General features: G+C 37.3%; 3 protein-coding genes across 3 annotated transcripts in view; 2 read left to right on the top strand and 1 right to left on the bottom strand.

Annotated features, from left to right (window-relative positions):
- LOC119070879 (signal-induced proliferation-associated 1-like protein 2) overlaps nucleotides 1-18,863 on the top strand; it is a 35,192-nt gene extending 16,329 nt beyond the window's left edge. The window contains exons 2-3 of the mRNA XM_037175398.1: nucleotides 11,142-14,784; nucleotides 14,853-18,863. Of these exons, the coding sequence (XP_037031293.1) occupies nucleotides 11,160-14,784; nucleotides 14,853-15,913 (4,686 nt within the window). The 5' untranslated portion in view covers nucleotides 11,142-11,159 and the 3' untranslated portion in view covers nucleotides 15,914-18,863. The remainder of the gene's footprint in view (nucleotides 1-11,141; nucleotides 14,785-14,852) is intronic.
- Nucleotides 18,864-19,810: 947 nt separating this feature from the next.
- Nucleotides 19,811-22,074, bottom strand: LOC119070884 (WD repeat domain-containing protein 83). The gene is made up of 4 exons (XM_037175406.1): nucleotides 21,820-22,074; nucleotides 20,742-20,874; nucleotides 20,084-20,673; nucleotides 19,811-20,009 (listed from the first exon to the last, which is right to left on the bottom strand). Exons 1-4 carry the CDS (start codon nucleotides 21,890-21,892, stop codon nucleotides 19,915-19,917), a joined length of 891 nt encoding a protein of 296 aa, XP_037031301.1. The 5' UTR covers nucleotides 21,893-22,074; the 3' UTR covers nucleotides 19,811-19,914.
- An 8-nt stretch (nucleotides 22,075-22,082) lies between these two features.
- LOC119070880 (menin) lies at nucleotides 22,083-24,912 on the top strand. Its single transcript, XM_037175399.1, has 6 exons — nucleotides 22,083-22,331; nucleotides 22,602-22,780; nucleotides 22,908-23,043; nucleotides 23,115-23,471; nucleotides 23,548-23,905; nucleotides 24,036-24,912. The coding sequence occupies exons 1-6, from the start codon at nucleotides 22,205-22,207 to the stop codon at nucleotides 24,751-24,753; spliced, it is 1,875 nt and encodes a 624-aa protein (XP_037031294.1). The 5' UTR covers nucleotides 22,083-22,204; the 3' UTR covers nucleotides 24,754-24,912.
- The last annotated feature ends 1,284 nt before the right edge of the window (nucleotides 24,913-26,196 follow it).

Genomic DNA, 26,196 nt, shown 5'->3' with positions numbered 1-26,196 from the left:
TTTGATTTTAAATAAAAAAACAAATCGATATTTTAGACAGGAAATTTGATTTACCTGAAGAATTTCAAAAAAAAGAGTTAAAAAATGTGGAGGAAAATCAGAGTTCAAATATTGATATAATTATCCCTTACCCCTTTTTCTCTTCTGGTTCTTCCTGTACAGGTGTGACACGTTTTTAGATATCGGTCCAATTTTCTTTATTTTAGAGATGATATCGTTTCTTTGAGTCGGAGGCGGAGTCGGTATCATTCCTCTGCCAAGAGTCGAACTCTAGCGAAAAATGATTTCAAGAACTCCGCAAGCACAGTGGACACATAATGTTCTGTGACTCCTATATGTATGTATATCAAATACCAACTGTTTGTTTCGTAAACGAATCTATAATGAAGAGATCTTTTTAAGTTTCTTGTGGGAGAAACACTACATATTCATCGGAACTTAGTCTTCTTTTTATCTCAAGGTGTAGTACCAAGACCTTCTTCATCTTCGTTAATAATTAAGCGATCGGATTAATCTTAATTATACGACACATCCAATTTAAAACAATTCTTCACACCAATCGCCGAAAACATCATTTAACCTAAATGGGAAATTCTTCAAATTACAATTTCACTTCACAACAAAACTTCATTTCAGATAACCAGAAGCACTTTAAACGGAATTTTATGGATTCCATATTTAGATGAATCAACACTTCACGTTTATAACGATGTGTAATAATACGAGAAAAAAAATCTTATGAATTAAACGAGATGGATGATGATGACATTGTGTGTCTACTTAATAACATTTTTATTGATTTATTTGAATAAATTTTCAAACCAATTTCAATGGAAAAGAAAATGTTGCAATTTGTATGTCATGACTGAAAAGCTTATACGACACGAAAATGTGTTTGGGTGTAAAAGTATATTTGCTTTGTACACAAAATGTGTCTTACTAAAGGACAAATTAGTTTGCACAGATACTGGGCTGGTGGGATATAGTTAAGTGATCATAATTAATAATCGGCTAAAACGTCTCATACCCAAGAATTATGCAACGTCATTTACCAAATCTTTTCTACAACAACATCATTCAATGAAAAACGTTTCACAGTACAAATCATGACTGGTTTGACTTCATGTCATAATTTAATGACTCTTTAAAACTACAATCTGACTACTTGAAGTGAAGTATATTTACCGTGTAATAAGCGAAATAACAACACTCTGTAGGAATGCTTGATCCAGTTCTTAGACCAAAAAATTTATGCGAATTAATTAAGAAAACATTTTAAGATAAATATTAATTAAAATGCGCACCAATTTCATTGTCTGTTTCGTGAGCGAAGTAAACTTGATCTTTATTTCGTTACCCAGCGAGATCCATTCCGTGGGTAATGGATTATTACAATGTTGTTTGTTTGAAAAACGTTTGTGTCGGAATAGATTTGAGTTTTAATTTATAAATCTTATCTCTGTTGCTCGGAAAGTTTTCATTTAATTACCACCTCAATTCCATGAATTTCTAAAAGGAATAAGAATGTCATTTTCTATGGCTTCAGTTGAAGGTTTTTTTTTATTATTATTCCATTCGTGGATCGCATCAATTTATTTCAACACTGTGAAGCTGGTTAAAGAAATGCAAAGCAGACAATTTTTTATATTCAAATCAAAACATTTTCCGTCTGATCATATTTTATTGCTACGTATATTATAACGCCACAGGCGAAACCCGATCTAATTTCAAATTTGTATAAGTCCAAATTATATTAATTTAATAAACCGAATTACTATAATTATATCGGTCTGGGGATCTTAACAACTCAAATAAAATTCTAAGACGAAAAAGGAAGGGTCGTTACAACGAAACAAGTTTTTTTTTTCTTCAAATTTTATTTCATCCACAATAGAAACGCGTAGAAAAAGACCCAGTGGATCGGGTGAATCTTTAAAAGAAATTCCATGTATCTTTTCAGACTAATGTCGTTATGCGTTTGGTTATTTATTTCGTCGTACCCTTTTCAAAAAAAGCATGGTGTTAATGTTGTTGGGTTATATCTTATCCGTTTTTCTTTGAGGATAACACTTCAATACATTTTTTTAATATATTAACTCAAAGAGGTAACAATTCTCTACTTAAGAAACTGGTTTTCTTTGCGTCGTATTATGACTTGCATTCACTTCACACACGGTGTTTCTTTCACTTCCTAAATTATTTCTTTTTATTCACCACGTAGATTACCCCTTTCTGGCGTATTTATTGGTTAATCAAATGAACATTTCAATAACACAAAAAGATTCTTCTCTTCCACTTTTTATCATGTGGTCTTAATATACTCACTCAATTCATTATGCAATCGTAATTTCCTATTATGTTTATGCCCATCTCTTATCAGACATTCCTTAAAAAAAAAATGAATTAAAAACGTAGAAAATACACACACAGGTGTGTCTGGAAATCTTATTTGTTCAACCAAAGTAATAGAATCTACTAATAAAAAGAACGAAAAAAAAAATGAAAAATAATGAAATTCCGATCATGGTTTTTTCGATTCGGAACTTTTAATTTTATAGTCTGTAGACGACTCAATGTAGAAAAATAATAATTCGATAAACTCTTCATCCTGTGAACTGTTTTTATAATAAAAATAATAATGAGAATAATTTATGATGTTGAATGGAATTCTTTCTTTTTCCATTGAACAATAAATTACATTTTCGTTTGTGGTACTCGCGTCTAGTGATTCCCTGATCATACACCACACACAGTATAAAACGATTTTCAACAAATATACGTTTCTGGAATGGGCTAACCGACTCCGTACCGAGTGTACATTTTCCCTTTTTGCAATTTCGTATTTTTCTTTGGCAAATTTCCCTTTATGAAGTCACGTAGGAATACGAATACCATTCAATTTTTTGCAAAAGATTCCAAAAATCACGTTTGTGTAATAGAACGTTTTCAGTTAGCCGGCTTGTTTAACCGTTAAATCTGGAAATTGTAAGTGAAGTCACACAATTTAAACAAGCCAATATCTATTTAGTTAAATTAGTGTTTCTCCCTAAGTCGATGAGCCATTACATTCCTGATGCATCGAACGGCCGTCGCCGTAGCAATACGAAAATTGGGAATCGTAGAGAAATTTATGCAATTTGCTGTTGTGTTGTGCAGTCTACAATGTAGATCTCTAAATCATAAACGACAATGACTTTCAGGCTGTCGATATGACTTTCAGGCTGTCGATATGACTTTCAGGCTGTCGATATCTGCTCGGAAGCTGGAGCCTTTATAGGCTAAGGTGTTGATGATAGAATGATGTTATTAAATCAAAGAACAGAATAATCTCAAAAAATGCGGTCCAACGTAGGAATTAATTGTCTGTTTGTTCAGATACCTCACTAACAGCCTTTAACGGCTTATAGCGACTTCGTTCGTAATAACTTCGTAATAATAACGAGTCTTAACCGCTTAACGTAATTTCGGAACACATGGGAAGGATGAGAGTATCTCAAAGGAAAGTCAGGTGCTCTATTGATATCTCGCCTGAATGGTGGATACCAGTGCGATGTAATAGCTAGAAAAATTCCATGTAAGGGGTCCAAGTGTTGCTGATTTTTAAACCACAAATATTCCAAAAGATTGTCAAATCCGAACTGACAAAAAACAGTTGAAATTTCACCTGTTGCAGGTGACTTTTACTCTAGGTAACCTACAATTGCTACTACACAGCTGTAGCTCTCTAAATAAAAATACAGATAACATACATTACCTGGAGGCAACAGGTGAAATTTTTAAACTCTTTTATGTCAATGTGAGCTACCTACGGCTGTTTCTGAATAATCAGAACAGGTTTACTCGTTCTATCACGGTTTAATCTAGTACTTCGATTATTCAGAAAAATCTTAAATATTGCATACAAATGCGCTCAGCAGATTAGTATAGTAGCATGGATATAGCATATGAAATGACAGTTTGGATCCAAATAGTTAGAATTAAGACCCTCACTTGGAAGAAATGTCATTTAACATTTAGAAAAATGTCAGGATTTGACTCATTCCAAGTTAACGTCTTAACTGTAATTGGCAGTCTTTAAAAGAGGAATGAATTTCGGACTATAAATTTACGTTAGCACGTGAAGCTGTATTTCGTACTGTGTAAACGTGTCATTACTATTGCGCGTTATAGTTGACCTATTTTTCATTTAAATATCGACAACATTACCTTATCTACCAATTTATTTCATTTTCTACCGTGACAACCTTCGCAAACTTCCGGCTAAGTTGATGTAAGTAACTTAATACGAACCAAAATACCTCAAAAATCAATTTTTTTCGCGCTCTTTGAGTTCATTAAGTTGATAATTTGTGTTTCTCTGCTCTGCAATAATCTTTCATTCTTTGGTGTTATACATGGTGTGTAACATACAATTTGAACACAATGTCTCGCTTGCAACTTCTCAAAGAGAAGGTGTTTGAAATAGTGCTACAATAACAACGAAAACGCAAACTCTGATTAACTCATACCTCAATTTCTGTATCAATGAATCAATATGAAATGAGTCACGCTAATTCATACAATAATCGTTTGGAGAACAATTCTGCATTCTAATATATTTACTATACCTAAAACCAACTTGAATGCCTTCTTTGTGTATGAGAATTGACCTCAATCAATTAACTTTTAACTAGCTTTCTGCATTATTATAACATTTAATATACTGAATGGTTTTGTATAAATTGAGTGTATTACAATTCCAATAATATGCATGCATATCGCTCATTCTGTGTTTCACACACATGTTAATTGTTATACATTTCCAGTTGAATTTTTCGATTTAAAACAATGAAAAATGCGATTTGTGATTGGTGTTTCAATTTGATGTATACATTTGAAAAGTGCTTAGGTACTACGTCGGTACTAACAATTTTATTTTATTTTCATTATGGTAACATTAAGATAATTTAATTTCTGTTTGTGGCATTACATGCTATTTATAACATTGAAAACAAACAGAAAATATGAATAAATCGTGTGTTCCCTTTAAATGAACAGCGAAAACTGGTTTTCCAAATCGCACGATGCAGAAGAGCCAAGCTTATTCTTATTACGTAGGTTATTTTAACATCAAGCAGAAAAGCACACTGACAATTCGTTACTTATCTTAATCGAATGCGCACCGATGATGATGGTATGCCCACACAACACACAGTATAATCTCTTTTTCCTCGAATGTAAATAAGAAATTTAACTGAAATGGGTTTTTTAAAAGAGAAAGATCGGTTGGTTGTTGTTGTTTGATGCAGCACTTCTTTCCTCAATTCTTGATAAAGTCGGTCTCATTGATAAAATGTGACAATGTTGGTTGTATACAATTGTCGACGAATGGAATAAAGGACAGATCGAACAAAAGGAACGACCGACGATATTTTCGCATTTTATTCACACATTTTCTAACAGTGTGTCGTCCATTAAATTACATTTCATTAGAAGCCATCAACGACAGAGCTGGTATAAAAGGTTATGTTAAGAAAAATCTAGAGATACGATACGACATGAACCAGTTTCTTACATTCGCGCGACGCCGCGTCACTAAACGAAAACCGGTTTACTCGTGTGGAAAATGAACAAACGGTTCTGGAGTCCCATGTGAAGAGAGTAATATTCATTTTCGTATTTATATTTTTCTATATTGAACGAACACACACTGAATGTTTAAATGAAACGTAAAGCCGAAGTAAACAACTAAAGTAAACGAAACATTTTGTGTTTGATCATATTACAGAGAACTGCATTTTTACTATGATACACGAAGCATTCATTCCGAATGTTTATTTGATATATTTCGTATGTAGGTATACCATATACCAGCTGAGTCATTTATAAAACTTTGGATTTTTGTTAATAAGATTTATATACGAAAAAGAAAGGGCAAATCAATGGGTCACTTTGTGTTCAATAATTTTGCATCGGTTTGATTCATGAATTCGATTATACTGGGTATTAGTCTGGAGGTATATCGTCGTCGTCGTGTGCTTATGGGTTGGTTTGTTTTATCTGTTGATCAACATCACATCGTAAATATATTTCGGCTCTACTTTTTATATATACGATTTGAGTAAATAAACCGTAATAAATTGGCTGTGTGTTTGGAAGGTTTTGTTCTTTATGCCTTTTTATATCAAGAGTCATCGTTACGTATAAAATAGCTAGAAATGCGATTAGGCGTAACTGATTTTCCATCAAAAGGTTAAAATTTCACGCCATTTTTTTATCATTGTTTGTTTAATGGATGTTTCATTGGCTCTGTTCAGAAAAATCTAGTCGGTCTCTGCAATCGTGTGTTACAATCTTTACAAAATCTTATTTTGTTATCGTAAATGAGGAAGTGTTAGAGAAAAACTGCTGACTTCCTTTCGATATAAGTAAAAAGGGGAGTGCTGATTTGCTGATATTAGCTTTAACAAATGTTTCTTTTTCGTATTTTATTTGCTTTTCTTTTCCTACTGTATTTATTACTGTACTAAAATGCTTGCGGGCTTACAATTTATTTTCGAATGTTTTCCAGTCCATGTATTATTCATCGAATTGGTATTCTTTTACCACAGGGTTTTACGGTCAAAATTTTCATGTAATCAGATTGTTGAAGTTTTTTTTAGTGAAAATGTAAATTGAGATGAAGCTTGTTAATCGGTCTCAACCGATTAAGACACTCTTCCTTTTAACTTTGGTTAAATTAGAGATGAGAAATGGGTGAAGCTTTCTTGACGGGTCCACACCATGGCCTTTTTTCAAGAATCACGCAACCTTTTAACACGTAGTTGATAGTGCTCGAGCAGGCCCTTTAGGCACACCGCAAAGTGCTAAGGAAGTCGAGGAATACCTCAAAATAAATTTATAAAAATCACAAGTCAAATTTTTGATTTTTAGAAATTTATTTGGAGGTATTCTTCGACTCCTTTAGCACTTTTCGTTGTGCCTAAAGTTGACAAGTCGCAATAACCGGCAACGTGTTAAGACTTACGGGAATTTTAGAGGATTTTTAAGATTTTGAAGAACTTAAATTCTTGAAACTACTAAAATTCTTGAAAATTACTGAAATTCTCGAAAAATCCTTGAAAAATCTCGAAATTAAAATTCGAAAATTTTCATGAATTTCGAGAATTTTGAAATTAATTGCGGCTTGCCAACTTTCGGCACCCTGGACTTTACTTAAATTGTCGAGGAATGTCTCCAAATAAATTTCTAAAAATCCAAAACTGAATTCTAGATTTTTAGAAATTTATTTGGAGGTATTCCACGACTGTTTAAGTAAAGTCCAGGGTGCCGAAAGTTGGCAAGCCGCAATTAATTTCAATGTGTTAAAGAATCAATTTTACAGTACAGGGAATATCTTTTCTTTTAATCCCCGTCACAGTGGGATCTCGAAAATCCTGATTTTACGGTACCTACTTTCCCACTTGCTGACCTTTCTGACCCATAATGGTAGATCGGTTTGGAATCAGTTGACATTCGTCCCATTAATTGTGTTCTAAAAGCTTGTGATTGGACGTCCTAAAATTTCACATTGAAGTAATAGCTTTATCGGGTATGCTTTGTATAAAAGCAGAAGAGTTATAAAAAATAAGTTTACGATAGGTTAGCATGCAATAGATTACTTAACCATTCCAATTGATGGTATAATGACTTTCGGCGGGAAGCTCTTAATGGACTCATCGACCAGACGTTCAGAGTTTCAAAAGTAAAGGCTCGAGCCAGCCGGTTTTATTTATAAACCGACACCCGCTCATTATCATACACAATGCACTATTAAGCATTTCAAAACCGACAATACACAAAGACGACCGTATTATACTGTCTGAGCTTTTACAATTGCGATATCATGCCATTTACCAAAAAAAAAGAAGAAAAAAACAGAATGACGACAATTGTATACAATAATTGTCAGTATAAATTACGCAGAGATATTTTGTTGCTACACACAACAACTAAACAAAATAGATGTTTCGCTCTAAATACTATGTCGCTTATATCGAATCTTACGCTGAGATATCCTCTTTATTGATTCAATAGATTATTTTGAAGAAGAGAGACAGTAACGAACAATGCCTTTTTACACACCATTATTATTACGAATGGAAATTGCATCACATTCGAACGGGGCAATAAAGTAAGTTTTGATTGGCAGCAATGAGTAAAATTTTTATAGTTTTTTGTTATCATTTTCCATTTATCTTTTTTTCGTAGCATCCGGTTTTGTAGATAAAATAAATAAAAACGATGGTGATGTTCCATGCTATACGTTCTGTGGTTGTGTGTGGAGTAATTTTCATGTTCGGCCATTTACACACATTTATATTAGTTGCGTAGTCATGGCTATTTCATTCGGAAATTTTTTATCTTTTGCCTTTTTTGTGTTGGGGGGTCAGGGTGGTGGAGTATTTGCCGATTCGATTAAAATCTTGTCAATCGATTTACAAATGGATTTTTAAATTCTGATCCATTCTGACTTGTCATCTCCAAAACACCATCTTACATGCTTTCATGCTCTTAGTAAACAAATATGGACAAAACAAATAAAAGCTTGTTGTTTAATCGCTCTGATAAATTCAGATCACGTCTTCAATCCAATCTAACAAACGTTAACATCTGTACCATCCACATATTTATATCTATTATGGAAGTGAAATATGCCTGCCAGTTCATATAATATAATAAATCGTAAATTAATGGTAAATTTTACGTATAATTTAGAGGATAGGTACACAATTTATCAGTTGTAGTGTTATAGTAGTAAATCGAAAATGAAACTAAAAATCACATAAAACCAGCTAAGCTTAATTCTTCCATATGCGTATGGTATGGCATGGTATTTATATTATTCCACAATGAGTTATATATATATACAGTATATGTGAGAGAGCGTAATATTATTTTGTTTAATTCAGTTTTCCTGTCTTCAATCTTATCGAAAGTCATATACGAACATATGACATGGAAATACAAACAAATATTGTATCTTGGTAAAGCGTAAAAATATGTTTTAGTCAACCGAAAAAAGAAGAAGAATTAATTAACTTATGTGTACGTTACGTACGATACATCGACCGACCGACCGACTATGGTAGAAAATAATTCCATCGAGTTATGCGTGTTGCGTTTCGAGAGTATTTTTACATGGACTCTGTTCAGAACTTTAGTTTTATTGAGATACACACATTTTTTGTTATACATACCGTCATGTACGTACACTGAGACTACTCTAGCCGCATATATAATATTTGCTTAGAGTATGAAATGGAAATATAGTCGATAATTGATGCGATGATGTATAATATTGTTGACAATATGGCAAACAGCAAACGCAATGTATGTTTACAACATCAACAAACTTTAGGGCAGTGAACTTTTACTTCTAGTCTTTGTTGGTTGGGAAAATGCACATGTTCATCTGTCAGTTTCATTTTATTGAAACATTTTTTTTTCATATTTTCTTTGGTGTTGCTTTTGATTACTTTTCACCTATGAATCTATGCATATTGATGTTGCGTGTGATGTTGACATATTTTGAAATTTGGATCACAAAATTTTTTGTTGTGTTCGGGTACATTTTATTTTGTCCTCAAGATGTTCGATGAATTGGGCTGATTGGTTAGGTATTGTGTTATGTAAATGTTGGAGTCAAATAACTGCCGAAATTTGGCAATTTGGCAGAAGACAAACACAGTTCTAATCGCAGATGAATCTTTGATGAATCGCCCGATGAATCTTGGGTGAATTTCCCGAAGAATTTTGGGTGAATTGCCCTATGAATCTTCGGTGAATCACCAGATGAATCTTCGGTGAGTTGCCCTATAAATCTTCGGTGAATCACCTGATGAACCTTCGGTGAATCGCCAGATGATTCTTCGGTGAATCCACCGAAGAATCTTCGGTAAATCGCCCGATGATTCTTCGGTGAATCCACCGATGAATCTTCGGTAAATCGCCAAATGAATCTTTGGTGAATCGCCAGATGAATCTTCGGTTAATCGCCAGATGAATCTTCGGTGAATCGCCCGATGAATCTTCGGTAAATCCCCCGATGAATCTTCGGTAAATCGCCAAATGAATCTTTGGTGAATCGCCAGATGAATCTTCGGTTAATCGCCAGATGAACCTTTGGTGAATCGCCCGATGAATCTTCGGTGAATCGCCCGATGAATCTTTCATACCAGACCATACAAAATGTTAACTGAGAGAAAATTGAGAGGGAAATGAGCGTCAACATCTATTTTCTTTGTTTAAGAGATATTCCAAATTACCGAATTTGCCTTTGAAATATTCACGTTCGTCCATACTCTACTACTCTACCCTATCAACATATCAAAATAAGGTTTATTCGCCTACATACAAAGACATACTTTTTCAATATGTTAGACCATATTCAGAGCAAATAAATTTATTATTCAACAGATCTTTGTTCAGATATTGGTGTTTTTGGTATAGTTCCAAAGCTAATAAACTCATCATTTTGGGCTTTCTCGCTTTTTTTGATTTATTGATTTACTTGAGTTGAACCTTTTAAAAGCGGCAATGGTATAACAACCAATATAATTATCTAATCTACTACTTCTTTTGATCTAAATTTTAGCAACAAAATCCTTTACTTCATTAGTTTTAACATACATTTGACTGTATACGACCGTGTCTGCCGGAGTTTACTTTCTATATTTTTCATCAATGTCGATATCAGATGACTAGCCGTTTGTGAGCCATCTGATTTGCCTTGTCTCTTTTTTACATTTTAATATGTTTATGAGCTCTCAGAAAAAAAAGAAGAAGAAAATCGAAGGAGCAGTCTTGTTCAATTAATTGTGTGCTTAATAGCTTAATACGTACTGACAAGACACGATAACGTCGCTTTTAATTACCACAAGTTGAAAATTGGAACCGTTCTACAGAATGAGGTCAATGCGAGGGTCACGTATCCATTAAAAGTAAATTAACCAAAGCCAATTTCATTTTCGGTCTTGCACATTTGTGCAATTCGTCGAGATAAATTCATATTAAAATTTTTAAGACTGATGAACTGCCATCGGTTAAGAGTCTCGTAATTCGTAATTCTAGTTGCAATTTTGTTGACAATTTATTTCAACGAATTTTCTCTTTCTTTCCAGGAAACCAATAATGATGGAATGATTGGGGTGCAAGCAGAATGTGGTGGCAATTTACCACCGGTAACCACACTTCCACACGTCGTAAATACCGCATCGAATTCAGCACAAAACAATCATCGTAACAGCACTGTCCGCGACCGAGTCGTTCATGCTGTTGAATACTACAATAATAATGTTCTAAAAGCACGCATCGGAGCTGGATTAGCATCTCGCAGTTCAGTGAACGAACGGTACTTGTTGAATGGGCGATATAATCTCGGCGCGAATCGACTCTATCCACAAAATCCAGAAAATTTGTATCGAAGCAATTCAAGCTTGGAACTGTTACACGACTCACACTCTCATAATAATGACACCGTAAATCTGCCAGCGCCAAATCTTCGACGCGAGTATGGCAGTCACGGTAGTATTGATGTAATATCGGCGACAGAAAGACCAGCAACAACCGGAGAAAGTTTCTTCGCTATGCTACAAGACTATCGTCCAGCTGTTTTGGGTGTTATTGGAACAGATCAACGATCACCTGGCCCAGCTGAATATTTAAAGGGGAAAGTATCTGAACAATCTCAACAACCAAGCCACAGTATGCAAAATTTTTCAAGTGATATGACCGCCAGCGATGACGCAGTCGATCGTGGTGGTAGCCCAAAGCTGCGAAACAAATTGCACAGATTATGGGGTCCTACAAAACCAGGAAGAATTCCTACACACGTGTCCGCGACGGATGAATGTTCGTTTATCACAACATTATCGGCTGACATCGAGGAACGACAACGACGTCGAGCATTTGCTCACTTCGATTGCCAATCACTAACAGCGAATTTGGGATACGCCGCCAAACTTAGGGGATTACTGTTAGCGAGGCGCAGAAATACAACAACTGGAGCGTCAGCAGCATCAATGTTAACAACAAGATCCTCAACGCCTGATGGATTAGAAAATGTTGATGACTATGGTGATGGTCAGCATAACGAACTGTTGGAAAATTGCCCTTTCTTCCGTAACGAGATTGGGGGCGAAGAAGAGCGAGAAGTCAGTCTGACTCGTTTCCAATCGAATGTCGGCCAAAAACGTGCGATCCATCGACCTGCCTTAGCATGTGGTGTATCAGTTCTGGAATGTGCCCCCGGTGAAACGTTGTGGAAACAGACCACATGTCCATTTCAGCGAGGACAACGTCCAATCGAATCGGTGGACAATGGGGCTCGTTATTATCGGCAATACTTTCTTGGCCAAGAGCATCAGAATTGGTTCGGCATGGACGAACAACTTGGACCGGTTGCTATTTCGATTAAACGAGAGAAATTACCGACATCACACCAAAACCAATCAACCGATGGAAATGCGAAAGAAGCAGCGTATCAATTTCGAATGATTGTTCGAACGTCTGAGCTGCTAACATTGCGGGGATCTGTGATTGAGGAATCGGTTCCGAATCCACGTGGATTAGGCAAACAAGCTAGTACCAAAGAAGTACTTGAATACGTAGCTCCAGAAGTTCAATTGGCATCACTGAAACTTGGAGTGAATACGCCACAATGTGAAGAGCAAATTTTAAAGCTGGATGAACAAGGATTGACGAATAAATATAAAGTGGGTATCCTGTACTGCAAAGCTGGTCAAGGTACCGAAGAAGACATGTACAACAACGAAGAAGCTGGTCCGGCATTTGTTGAATTTCTCGAAACAATCGGAAAAAGAGTTCGCCTTAAGGGCTTTGAAAGTTACAAGGCCGGTTTGGACAACAAAACTGATTCGACTGGTACACACTCCTTATATGCTACCTATCAAGATTGCGAAGTTATGTTCCACGTATCGACGATGCTGCCATTTACCCCAAACAATCGACAGCAATTGCTTCGGAAGCGACACATCGGCAACGACATTGTTACAATCGTTTTCCAAGAACCGGGATCATTGCCATTTTCGCCAAAACATATTCGCAGTCAATTCCAGCACGTTTTCATTTGTGTACGAGCTGTAAACCCTTGCACGGAAAATACGCACTACAAAGTGGCGGTTTCTCGATCGAAAGAAGTTCCTGTCTTCGGTCCACCAATACGACCGAACGCACTGTATTCGAAGTCAAAAACATTTGCGGACTTTTTGATATCCAAAGTGATAAACGCTGAAAACGCAGCCCACAGAAGTGAAAAATTTGCTACGATGGCTACACGAACGCGACAAGAGTATTTGAAAGATTTGGCCACAAACTACTGTACCACCACATTGGTCGACACTGGGCCAAAGTTTTCCATTTTCCCGAGCAAGAAAAAGGAGAAACCAAAGCTACGCTTCAGTGGAGACTTAACACAACGGGCGGCATTCTGTTGGCAAGTTGTTTTACACGATACCGGTCAAGGGACAACGGTGGACTGCTTCCTGGGCATATCAGCCGAAACATTCGTACTGATTGAAGAATGTTCACGACAAATTGTTTTCGTCACGCCATGCAAATCCATTTTGGGCTGGTCAACTAGTGGATATTGCATTCGTATCTATCATCACCAAAGTGAATGCATAACATTAAGCATGCGAGAGTCTACCGAACGTGATGAACAGCTGGAAGTCATCGAAAGATTGAGAGCGGTGACAAATGGCTGCGGGGCTATTGAATTGAATTTACGAAGAAATCCGTTGGGTCAACTTGGATTCCATGTACAACCGGATGGAGTGGTAACGCAAGTCGAAATGTCGGGTCAAGCGTGGACAGCTGGGCTTCGTCAAGGATATCGTCTAGTTGAAATTTGTAAAATAGCCGTTGCAACCTTATCACACGACGAAATGGTTGATCTACTGAAGACTTCATCACAAGTGACTGTAACAGTAATTGAATCGTATTCGGATCACTCACCTCGTCGCGGATGCTTCTTGCAAAATTGCAAATTCAATGTGATCAATTACGAGGGTGACTATGAAAACCTGGACGAAACTAAGCCGAAACAAGTGTCGAAAAATTCAGCAACAGCTCAATTAAAACAGCCCGGCTCGAATCATCGACGTCGCTACGAACGAAATTTTTCTCCGCCTCGTTCATCGAACAGTTCAGGATATGGGACTGGAAGTAGCAGTCGTTCATTTAGCATTCCCAATGAGCACATGAGATTTCCCGCCGACATGGGAACGTTAACAAGTTCGTCCAGTGGACACTCGTCGAATGACGATCGATGGTATGACATCCTGGAAGTACCAGACGCCCAAGAAAATGGTCATTCCAGTGACTACCAGCAGCAACAGCAGCAACATCAACCACAGTACAGTCATTCCAAAGTCGTTCACACTAATTCACTACCACTGGCCAATTCAGTTCGACCGCTTTCGATTCATGAACCAGGCGATAAGCACGGTCCATTGAACAAGGCACCAGCCGTAAACGAATTACGACCGCTTCCACGCACCGCAAATATTGAGTATTTGATAACAAAGTCACCAAAGATTCAGCACCTAACCAATACAGACGCTATGATCAAATCGTTACACATTTCGGATGGAAACCAGACCGATTCCAGTTCCATCAACAACGAGCCAGTATACAGTGTTTCCATGAAAAGTATATCAACAACCGATGACGAGGGCATTGTGCCGGAATTGGCTCCACTACGTCGATCGTCCACAACCAGCAGTGTTCATAAGAACAAAAGTGGTAAGTCAAAGTGAAATTCAGAATTGAGAACCAGTTGACACTCAAATCTCTGCTCTATTTGTTAACAGGCAACGGCACTGTATCGTCGAGTGCATCAAGCAGCCGAAATAACAGTCCTCGACCATTGGCCGAAGCAAAACTTCGAGCTGGCGTAACAAATCGAAATGTGGCACATCTGCAGCAACGGAACAGTGTCAACTACACCAGTAGTACACTACAAGAAGATCTGATGAAACTGATAAATCCTGACTACATGATGTCCAGCGACGATAATTTCCATCAAGGCGTTTTGTATCAAAATAAACCGTCAAAAAACTCGCCCAACAGTCACAGCCTCGGTAACATTTCCAATTTAAGCGCACTGAAACCAACCATTGTGACTGACGATTTACTATTGATGCGCAAAAAATCACGATCCCGCGAAGGAATCAATTTGGGTTCGCACGGCTTGCCGATATCCAGCGATTCAAAATTGAAAGCCGAAAGTCAAACCAAAAATGAATCGGATGTAATTTTCACAACTGCACGCCCAGCAACGGTGATATCATCGTCAGTGACCGAACAGCAAAAGAACATCAACGAGCTGCACATCAACGAAGATCACATGCGATCACCACGACGATTTAATCCGGCCTTGATGAACAAGCGAAAGGAAACCGACAATTTAATGCAACAGCCACTTCCACTGCTACCAGACAGCAAAGAAGTTGATTGGACGACACTCGTCGATCAAGCGATAATGCAAGTGAATGAAGGTCTTAAGATGTCCAAAGCGAACAAACAGGAAATATACGACGAACTGAACAACGGTACAAATTCGTCCAACGATGGGAATCCATCGCCACCATCCATATCACCGTCATCATCATCCACATGCTCTTCGTCATTGAGCGGTTCATTGCAACATCAACAAATTACACCCAGCTCCAGCCTCCCCGAACTACAGAATCAGGTGACACAGCTTGAAGATCGAATTACCAAAGAGACACAAAGACGTAAATCGCTGGAACAAGCAGTCAGACGATTGACGGAAGAGAATCGTCGTCTCCAAGACGAAAGTCAAGCTGCCGTGCAACAATTGAGACGGTTTACCGAATGGTTTTTCCAGACGATTGATCGGCAATCGTAGACTGTGTATTTGTATAATATGATTGCCCGTTGATTCTAGTTAACGATTTTGTTGTTGTTGCTGTTGTTGTGTGCATAAAATTTTTGTTTTGTGTCTTTGGTTCGTAACTTAAACCTTTTTCCGCCGATTTTTTTTATATTTATAAATTACTGTAGCATCGTAGAAGAGATTAACATTTACATGAGTGTTTAGTGTGTAGGAGATTAGTTAAATGTTAATATAACACAGAGGACACCAATTTAATATAAACATGACAAATTACGCCTTTCGATGAAAAGTTAAACAACAAAAAAATAAAATTAATTTAAAAATTACGAAAAACTTTAGCTGGGTATGTTGATTACAATCATGTACCTGTGTAGATTTAATGTTTAGGTCACAAATAATGATAAGTGCAAGAGTGGTAGATTACGAGAACTTGAACCAATTTGAAAACAGCTTTCGTTGATCCAAGCGGAAGATTGCTCATTCACTAATAGTTTTGGCCACTGGTCTATTAGAACTATTATTACTTCACGATTGCCAGAACAGAATGGCTAAGAGAACATATTCAACACGATACACTGTAACTTAGAGCTTTTGCAACTGTTACACTGAATATGCTGCTATACAAGTTGTTGTGGAATTTTTTTTGCAAAGAGACCGCATCATTCCCAGAACGGTTTGTCGTGCTATTCATTCACGCTGAGTGGCGATTCTGCCTGGCTCGGCTTCTATATTACCTCACTGCAGAGAATGCTTGTGAAATATGAGGCTGGACTGGATCAATGTCGAGCGGACTGTAAATTGCAGGCTATGTCAATCTTAATGACATGGAATCTGATCAGTACAAAAATGCTCGGTCAGCTTGGTACAACAGAGTAGGTATTGGTCAAATTGTCGACGTAAAAGTATTTAGATAAAAGAGTAAGGCGAAGTAATAGATTTAAGTGAAGCGTAGGTCCCTAAACGGGATAGCACAAAGGTTCCGCACGAGATCTTCAGAAATGATCAGTCCTAACTAAGGAAATCTAGTACTTCCAATTGGAAAGTTACATTTTTGTAGATTAGTTGAAAAGCGAAATTTATTCAAGTTAAACGCTAAAATCTGTGAATAATTCAAACATTGAAGAACAGAATGGATTTCGCGAAGGGAATGCATTTTGTATGAGTTCATGGTAATCATGTGACAATCTCTGTTTGAATGAGAACGCTTGTATTGTTTGTGAGACTGTATACTGAAGACGTACGCATCTTAATTTAGGTTTTACACCATTCGTCTCCTTTGTACGTTATACCGATTATACCATGAATGACGTATCGTATGAAAGTGTGAGAAACGTTGTCAGTATAGCGCTATAAATTAGTCTTACATGCACCAGCCAGCAGGCTCATTCAAATAATTACCATATACATTTGGACATTAATTGGCATGGTGCACCTGCACCAAGCGGTTACTCTTCCCTCGTATTTTTACATGATGTGAGCATTGGCTCAATATGTCATTGAGCATATTTCAGTGACCTGAATTTGATGACATTTTTAGCGAAGAATGAATGAACCCATCATTCGTATAAATCAACGAGAGCTGTTGGTCGAATCCGGTTGAAATGTTCAAGCGATAATATTATCACACTTAACGCACTATAGCAAGAAAAGGAAAATTTATTCAACATCTGAGGGTGCATGCAAGCTGCTCCTTATGATGCGATTTCTTTTTGTTGTCGCATTGATATAAGATATAATAACCACTTATAAAATGACATTCAAATAGACTGAAAGAAGGACAAAGTATTCTGGATTGTAATGTCCTTGTAGATCTAAAATTGCTTGTCACTTTACTTATGAAAATTGATAGTACCAATCCTTTTACCTGTCGTTAGTTACGTGTGAATCAGTGTCTACACAGTTTTTCTTTTCTTTAAAAAGACTCAACGATATCAAAATAGATGTTGATGTGGGATCTAACGACACCTGTAGACTGTAGTGGCTAACTGTGAGAATTTTGTTCGTATCCTGATCTGGGGATATTGCTCTTCAAACTAGAATGCATTATGCGGAGATGGAGAATAAATTCAAAAATAAATTTGTTGAAATCAGTGGTCCTTTACAGATGAGAATCACCAAGTTGTGTAGACATTGTTTCACTTTAAATTTTCATTTGTCCCAAGTTTTTCAATAAACAAATCAAATTCTATAATTTCGTAGCTCGTAGGAATGGTTTAGCATTATGTAGAATTTTAACTAGAAAATATTTGGAACATATGGACTTAAAAACGAGAAAATCAATAAAAAATTTAATCGGACAAAGAGGAACTAAACGATTTGAAAGTAGAAAATTTAAGATTTAAAAACTGTACAACGTAAAGCATAATCAAATATTGTCTTATTGAAATCGTATGAATATCTACCGTTATATAATAATCTACAAGTGGAGCTAACGAACTAAAAAAAACTTTATTTTGTTGAGTTGTGAAAATGTAACGGTTATGCACGACATGAGAGTGAATTTATTTCAATTAAAATATCAAAAAGTAACAAACCAAATAACGATTTTTCCCTCTTATTCATAATTTTAATTCTTTTTAAACTTTAATTTAATCGTAATATCCATTGCTAAAAATTGTATAAATTAAATCTTACTTTTTGTAAATATCATTTTTAATTTGTACCAATTTTTCAATTTATAAATATTTAGAAAAACCAAGAGAAAACAAACAAAAAAAATGAAAAAAATATTCGATTTAATGTATTCAGGTTACATTCCAGTGCCTTTTTTTTCGTAATAAGTTAAGACGATTCCTTATGATTGGTTATAAAGAAAAGACGAAAAAAGCGAAGATAAAAAACAAATCTAAAATTTAAGTTTATTGTGTCGTTCTGTATGTTTGTTAGTTATTTTAAATTTTTGTAATATTTAATTATCTTAAAAGATTTCTATTTAAAATAAATGTTTTTTTGCAAGAAATAATAAATTCCACCTTTCAGTTGTTTTTCTTCGTTGAATTTAATGACTAGGAAAGTATTAAGACCGATGGTTGAATGGACTTAGACTCACACTTCACATAATAAGTTGGAAAACCGCCTACCTAAGGCTTTCTCCAGGTACAAAAAACCTTGATGGATAGTGTCTTCAGAGAGGTAATTGTACTTTTAGTGGATTATAGGGTTATGTTGGGTTGAAAGTTTATCCAGAGTGAGATATGGGCAGTTAAAAAATTGGTAACGATTTCAGTGGTTCCTCTCTCAGTGTATTTTGGGCGAAAAGTAGATCAGCGAACACTTGCAGTGTATTTTGGGCGAAAAGTAGATCAGTAAACATTTTCAGTGAATTTTAGGCGAAAAGTAGATCAGCGAACACTTGCAGTGTATTTTGGGCGAAAAGTAGATCAGTTAACATTTTCAGTGAATTTTGGGAGAAAAGTAGATCAGCGAACACTTGCAGTGTATTTTGGGCGAAAAGTAGATCAGTGAACACTTGCAGTGTATTTTGGGCGAACAGTAGATCAGTGAACACTTTGAGTGTTTTTTTAGCGAACAGTAGATCAGTGAACACTTTGAGTGTTTTTTTAGCGAACAATAGATCAGTGAACACTTTGAGTGTTTTTTGGGCGAACAGTAGATCAGTGAACACTTGCAGTGTATTTTGGGCGAAAAGTAGATCAGCAAACACTTGCAGTGTATTTTGGACGAAAAGTAGATCAGCAAACACTTTCAGTAGATCACATCACAACCTCGTTCATCCTTTATCTCACTAAATAACTTTTAAGACTCTGGGACCACTCAAGTCACTTTTAGCGAAACTGAATGAGTTTATGAAGTAGAGAAGGGATGTTTTTTTAGCTAAACAAAATTTGGATTTTAATTTTTGGTTTCTTATTTACAATCAATTTGTACATTTAATGCTTAGCGACTTTCACTTGTAACATCCATCACTGCATGTTTACAATTTCCTCCTGGCCCTGTATTCACTGCGTGTCGGTCAATATGTTGAGGTTGTATCGGGTTTTCCCATTTTAAGTTCAATCGAGTCCCCAAACTTGAAATTCTCTTTTTCTAGCGAACACAATATCATTGCCAGTCGGATGTGTCGTCAGTGAATGAACTACTCCACCTCCTGCGTTGAAAAGGAAACAAAAATTCTTTTAGTTCAATCTCGCCATTGCGTCATTTCAATTTCCTTTGAATTACCCATTTTAATTCGTGCAACTTCTTTTTCATCCACCAAATCCCATATTATCGCACAGCCTTCCGCCGATCCCGAACAAATCTTCGAATCACCAGCCAAAATACCGCACTCGATTTGAAAGTCTTCCGATATGTGCCCCTTGTATTCAGCCAAAATTTGACCGGAATCGTTGTCAATCAATCGCAGCACATTATCGGCACAAGCAACTATCATGCATTGACCATCCTTGGTCTGAACCATGTGCACAATGGGCGGACCAATAGAATCACAGGTCATCTGACTAGCTCGTATATCGTAATGCCGTATGCAACCGTCCAGCGACGATGTTATTATTTCATGGTCATTGCACACAATTGATGTAATGCAATCCTTGGCATCATTTAGGACTTGAATTGGTTCCTGTTTTCTTGTTCTGATGTCCCAACACATGGCCATATTATCCTTGCCGCCAGATATCGCCAGACCAGAGTCTTCGTTAAAGCGTACACAATTCACACCACCAGCATGGCAACGTAATCGACGCAAGGGTTGTGCGGTTGGAACGTCCCAGTAGATGATACTTTTATCGAGACTTGCCGATACGATGAAGCAACTGTTGAAGGCGGAAAATATTTAAAATTTTTGTTGTTGAAAGTGGACAACTAATCGACAATGCAATACCTATCACAACTGCCAGCCGCATCAGTAACTTCATTTGCATGACCTCCATACGTTTTCAATAGTAAGCCAGTCAAAGGATTCCACAATTTCAGCTTTTTATCGGAACCACAGGTTAGCAAGTATGAACCATCAACTGAAAGCACAAAGTAATGATGTGAAGTGAGTGATACCCGTAGATAGTGGTCATCAGTTAGACTGTTCTTATACAGCAACTGCAAAGGGAGATGAGTACATCGTGGGATAAGGTTTTCGAAGGGAAGAAATTTTCGAGAAAATTCTCAGTGAATTGAAACTCCCGTAGAATTTGTAATTTCAACAGCAAAGATTGCTCTCGACGGTACTCGTCGAGTGATCAAATACAGCGGAATTCTTCTGGTAAAACAGTCTGCCAAACTCATGGAACTGAAACACGTAATTGTTCTGATTATTCGACGACATGAGCATCGATGACTTTCTGAAGATATAGTGAGTTCCCGAAAGAAGGTAACAGTTTAAAAACTTCATGAAGAAGCGCTGAGTTCCTGAAGAAACGGCACCTACTCATCGTTTCTTCATGAAATAGCTGTTTCTTCAGAAAGTCGTCGATACTCAAGTCGTCGAATAATCAGGACGCCAGAGGAGGCACTCCTCGAATTCTACCGAAGTAGCCAAATTTTACCATTTTTTCAATGAGTCTTATCTTAGTGTAGTTGAATCAGTTGAATCAGTTGAATCTTAAACCCAAAATAACCCATGTTGCCCCGTAGCCACACGACCTAAGCTATGCGATTACATTATGGCACGACAGAGTAAAGTTAACCAGGCAGGAGCGCTTGTTTGACTAAGGGCCTGAATAATCTAGTAGCCCTTGATATTTTGCGAATAAAATTTTTCAATTTATGTCAGTGTTCATTTGAGTTCATTTTCATACAGTGTATTAGGTCCCTTATTTGACGTTTCGATAATGAACCGCTCCTGCCTGGTTTATTTTACTCTGCCGTGATTATGGTCACGTCCGATTTGTAGAGATGGAGACTGTTTTTCAGATGAATCCTCAAAATAACTTTTGCCATCAACCGAATTATAATTCAACACTCACCATTGTAGCGCACAGCTCTGACAGAGCCCTGGTTACAGTCGATCGTTTGTTTAAGAAAGTATTCGCTGGACATTCTGCTTTAAAAAACAGTTCTTTTGAGTCAACAAGTCGTTTGCCTTTTTGTTTACTTTTTTGCGGCTTTTCATTGACTGAAAATGACATTCATGTGTCACTCTTGCAAAATTATTTTTGGTGTTACCATGTGTACACGTGGTTTTCCACGAAATAATAATGTGAACGCAACCGAACTCGACAAGGTCAAATGTCATTTAATAAAAATAAAAAAAATTTGCGTCGCATCGGTTTTTATCATTCGGTTGTATTAAAAGTTTCCATCGAAGAGGCAGCAAAATTGTAACACTTGATAAACGGATTAACAGTCTTAATGGCGGCATTACGTAGTGATGTTCAAAAGTCGTTCCCATTGAAAAGTACAAAAGATGTTTTGGAATTGGTTCGCAAACAGATGGAATCCGATGTTCCCGATTTGGCGCTTATTTCCATCACTACAGGTTTGTTTCTTGTATTTACTGCTCGTTTACTTGTATTAGAATTGGCATTTCAATGAAGAATTGGTCGATTTTGAATGTTTTACGCCGAACCGGCTTTCAACACGTAGTCGCTTTTGTGGTTCAATAATTTAGTAATTGATGCAATTCGCGTTCAAATGAAAAACTTTTTTGTCATTCTATAATGCTAGGTGAAATCCTTCCACTGTCATGAGTAGTTTCCGATGACTCATCGTATTAATCATCCCCAAATTTCCGATTTCTATGCAATAGGTATGATCGAAAACACACTTACCAGCAAATGTGTGGAGTCCACATCCACATCACTAGCTGGCGAAGTGATTGACATCCAATTTGACGTCATCAGTGAATTGTACAGCAAATTCAAAACAATTCTGTCGGTGGTGGAAAAGAATAAGGAGCCGCACAAAACGAATTATGCCACGCGAGAGGTAATGTTCGATTCAGCTTTGTTTGCCCAAGTTTGTGTTGTGTGTACACGCACGGCGATACATTTGGAGACAGACCTGAGTCAATATCAATGACACCACGAATTGATTCCACAATTCGTACTTACAGCTCATCAAACGAGTGTCTGATGTGATCTGGAATTCGTTGATTCGAAGTACGTACAAGGACCGAGCTCATCTGCAAAGCCTCTACAGTTATCTCGCTGGAAGTAAATTGGATTGTTTCGGTGTCGCACTAGCAGTTGGTACGGATTCAGTTTTGAAATATTTTTCGAATTAGAAATGAAATTCTCATTGGAATGTCTGTTTGTTCCAGTTGCTGGTTGTCAATGTTTAGGATACATTGATGTTCATTTGGCACTGTCCGAAGATCATGCGTGGGTGGTTTTCGGAAAGACTGGACTGGACACAGTTGAAGTGACATGGCATGGAAAAGGTACGGAGGACAAACGTGGCCAGCCGGTTACTGCTGGATACGAATCACATTCGTGGCTATATCTGTCGGGGAATCCAGTAATTTGTGATAGAAACATGGAAGTGGCTGCAATTGTATCGTCTATCAATCCATCGTTGAATATGACCAGTGCTTGCTTAGAGGTGGCAGATCTTCAACAACAGTTACTCTGGCTGCTGTATGACATGAAACATCTACAGAAGTATCCAATGGGACTAGGTAAGTGAATTTCAAATTTCGACTCGGAATCTCTGATTCGAAACCTTCTGTGAATTCCGATTCCTTTCTTGTACAGGTGCTTTAGGCGAACTGGAAGAGGTATCACCGACACCGGATCGCCCCAGCTGCAAAGAACTGTACGAACAATCAGTGAAAGCGTCGAGGACCTACTACAAGAATCATCATGTTTATCCATACACTTACCAGGGTGGCTATTACTATCGTCAGAACATGTACAAGGATGCGTTCAGCGCTTGGGCCGACGCTGGTGACGTGATTCGACTCTACAACTATTCACGCGACGACGAAGAAATTTATAAAGAATTCTTGGACATCGCCAACGAGCTAATTCCGCTAATTATGAAAACCGAAAGCTCCGGACATTCAGCGAAAAGTGTTTTGCGCGATCCGCAATGCTTTGCTAATCTTTTGAGGTAAGAGTTTTGAGTTGTTTTGCAGCCGTTCACTCAGAGCTGTGCTTTTTGTGAAGGAGTTTTAGAGCCTCATACTGAGTCTTCCATACCTCATAACACACTAAAACGTTAATTTTCGTATCTATTTGAGGTTTTACGATGGTGTATGCCAATGGGAAGAGGGCAGTCACACGAATATCCTTCACATTGGCTGGGCGAAGCCCTTAGTCACAACGATTGGTCGATTCGATGCGGATATAAGATCTCAAGTGATAATAAATTGTGGCAGGGACGACGAGGATGTATCGAAGCAAACCGAAGGCGAAAGTAACAACAACATAGCTACTGATACGATTGATAAGCCCGAAGAAAAGTCCACAAATGAGTCAGTCATATCAACGTTAGAGGCACTAACTGCAGCCTGCGGTGAAAAAATTTTGAATCCTGACTTTCTACTACAAGGCGGTGGACAACCGTTCGCCGAACAGCAGCAAATCGATGTGAAACCATCAACTGGCGATGAGAAAAGTATTAGCGTGAAGGAAGAAGTCGACGCAAAGGCTGGCGAAACGTCCGATCAGAAACGGCTTAAAGAGAAGGACATTGCGACACCACAATTATCCACTGAAATATCGGCACCCGTGTATGAGCCACCGGAAGATGTAATACTACCGAAACGGCCGACAATTACCCTGTACAGCCGTAAAATGAAAGGAATCAAAGATCTGCTATTGGCCGAAAAACTTAACACACAGGCGATTTCATTGCAAGTGACCGCACAGTCACAAACGCAGGTAGGTGGCAAAAAGGGTCGATCGAGTTCGGTGTCTGGCTCGTTAAATTCAGCCAAACGTAGCCGTCGTCAGTAAATCAAATATTTCATTTGCGACAAAAGTTAACGTTGGGGAAATTGTGCTTAGCACACTAAACAGGGCATTTCAAGAAAAAAAATCATTTTTTTTACATGTGCACTCGTTTCATCCATATAATGGATCCTTCAGGCACAATAAGCAATACAAATTAGAAATGTACAAAGCTGTGTATGTGTGTGGTTTACGCGTGAAACTTAGCACAGACAAAAAAGAAAACATTTAGTATTTAGAAACGACGTACTTTTTACACTGAAAACTAAATAAAAGATGGAAAAGAGGAGGAGACAGACGATCACATTACTTGTTACATTTTAGGACAAAATTTTGTTTCAAAGATTTGAACGGAAATTTTGTTGGTTTGTCGTTAAATTTGGACGCATTTTCTATGCCACGGGTTGCATTTTAGTTGTTCATTTTGCCGTTTGTGAAACAAGCTACGCAAATTGAATTCAACCTCCTAGACGTTGAGTTTTCTAATGAAATGTTTGGTTGCCTCTACGGGAAATATGTGGTTCGTCTTCACGGAAACAATCGGCCAAAAAATAATTCTTAGCACAGTAGCCAGTCATTTCCGTTTCATAAGCGGTCCTTGTCTCAAAAGCCTAGACATCCCGCCTAAAATATCGCGTCGACTCTGCAATATAGTTCCTTGACCAACTGAATGATATATTGGATTATTTCTTCCAATTTTGGCCAGGCCAGGTCAATTTAGACCTGTTGACATCTTGTCCTTGAATGCCCATGTTACAGGAAGAGCCTAAGATTCATGTGTCAATGGGATAAAATGGTCCGGAGGACTAAGACATTGGCCCCGTAATTTTGTCAGGATTTTAAAAAATTGGTATTTGTTCGAATATACGAATACGTTGGGCTAAAGGTAATTAAATCTGTTACTTCAATTGTATATCCTGGTGTTTGATAGAAAGTCTATTACTTCAATATTTCAATCTACATCTCGCTATAAGAGAGCACAAAAGCCAGAGTCTCGTTGTCATTGTCGATAGCAGATGACTAGCCGCTGTTTTTATATGATGTTGGCCTGATTAACAATATCAACTCTCAACTTCGAATTTAATTTCTATCAGATACGTGCACGTGGTGCATGAATGAATTTAATCACTCTGTCTTAATCTAGAGGGGAAACCGTTTGGATTGTTAACAATAGCAAGATTGACGAAATATTAATGAAGTGATAAACAAGTGATGAACTATGTTAATCGTAACATTTTTCGTTAATCAAAGTGGTTTCCCCCTCGGGAATGATAAATTTCATAAATTTATTTAATGCACACGATGACTAGAAGACCACTCGTCTTCGCCACGAGTTGATAATTTTGACATTTTTTGTTACAAATTTTACTCATTGGCAAATTTGGATAGGGAAATAGGTATTTGACTTAGCTTGAGTGCTTCTGTTGCTCGTGAACTGTAAAGTCTAGC

The sequence above is a fragment of the Bradysia coprophila genome (assembly GCF_014529535.1).
Source record: "Bradysia coprophila strain Holo2 chromosome IV unlocalized genomic scaffold, BU_Bcop_v1 contig_106, whole genome shotgun sequence".
Lineage (NCBI taxonomy): Eukaryota > Metazoa > Arthropoda > Insecta > Diptera > Sciaridae > Bradysia > Bradysia coprophila.
This window is presented reverse-complemented; position numbering and strand designations above follow the sequence as displayed.

Coding starts and splice junctions, on each gene's coding strand:
- LOC119070880 (XM_037175399.1), top strand. CDS start 22,205: ATGGCGGCATTACGTAGTGATGTTCAAAAGTCGTTCCCATTGAAAAGT. Junction 22,332..22,601: donor GCTTATTTCCATCACTACAG/GTTTGTTTCTTG, acceptor TCTATGCAATAG/GTATGATCGAAAACACACTT. Junction 23,906..24,035: donor TGCTTTGCTAATCTTTTGAG/GTAAGAGTTTTG, acceptor TATCTATTTGAG/GTTTTACGATGGTGTATGCC.
- LOC119070884 (XM_037175406.1), bottom strand. CDS start 21,892: ATGTCCAGCGAATACTTTCTTAAACAAACGATCGACTGTAACCAGGGC. Junction 20,875..21,819: donor CAGAGCTGTGCGCTACAATG/GTGAGTGTTGAA, acceptor TTGTGCTTTCAG/TTGATGGTTCATACTTGCTA. Junction 20,010..20,083: donor AGTTGCACGAATTAAAATGG/GTAATTCAAAGG, acceptor TTTTCAACGCAG/GAGGTGGAGTAGTTCATTCA.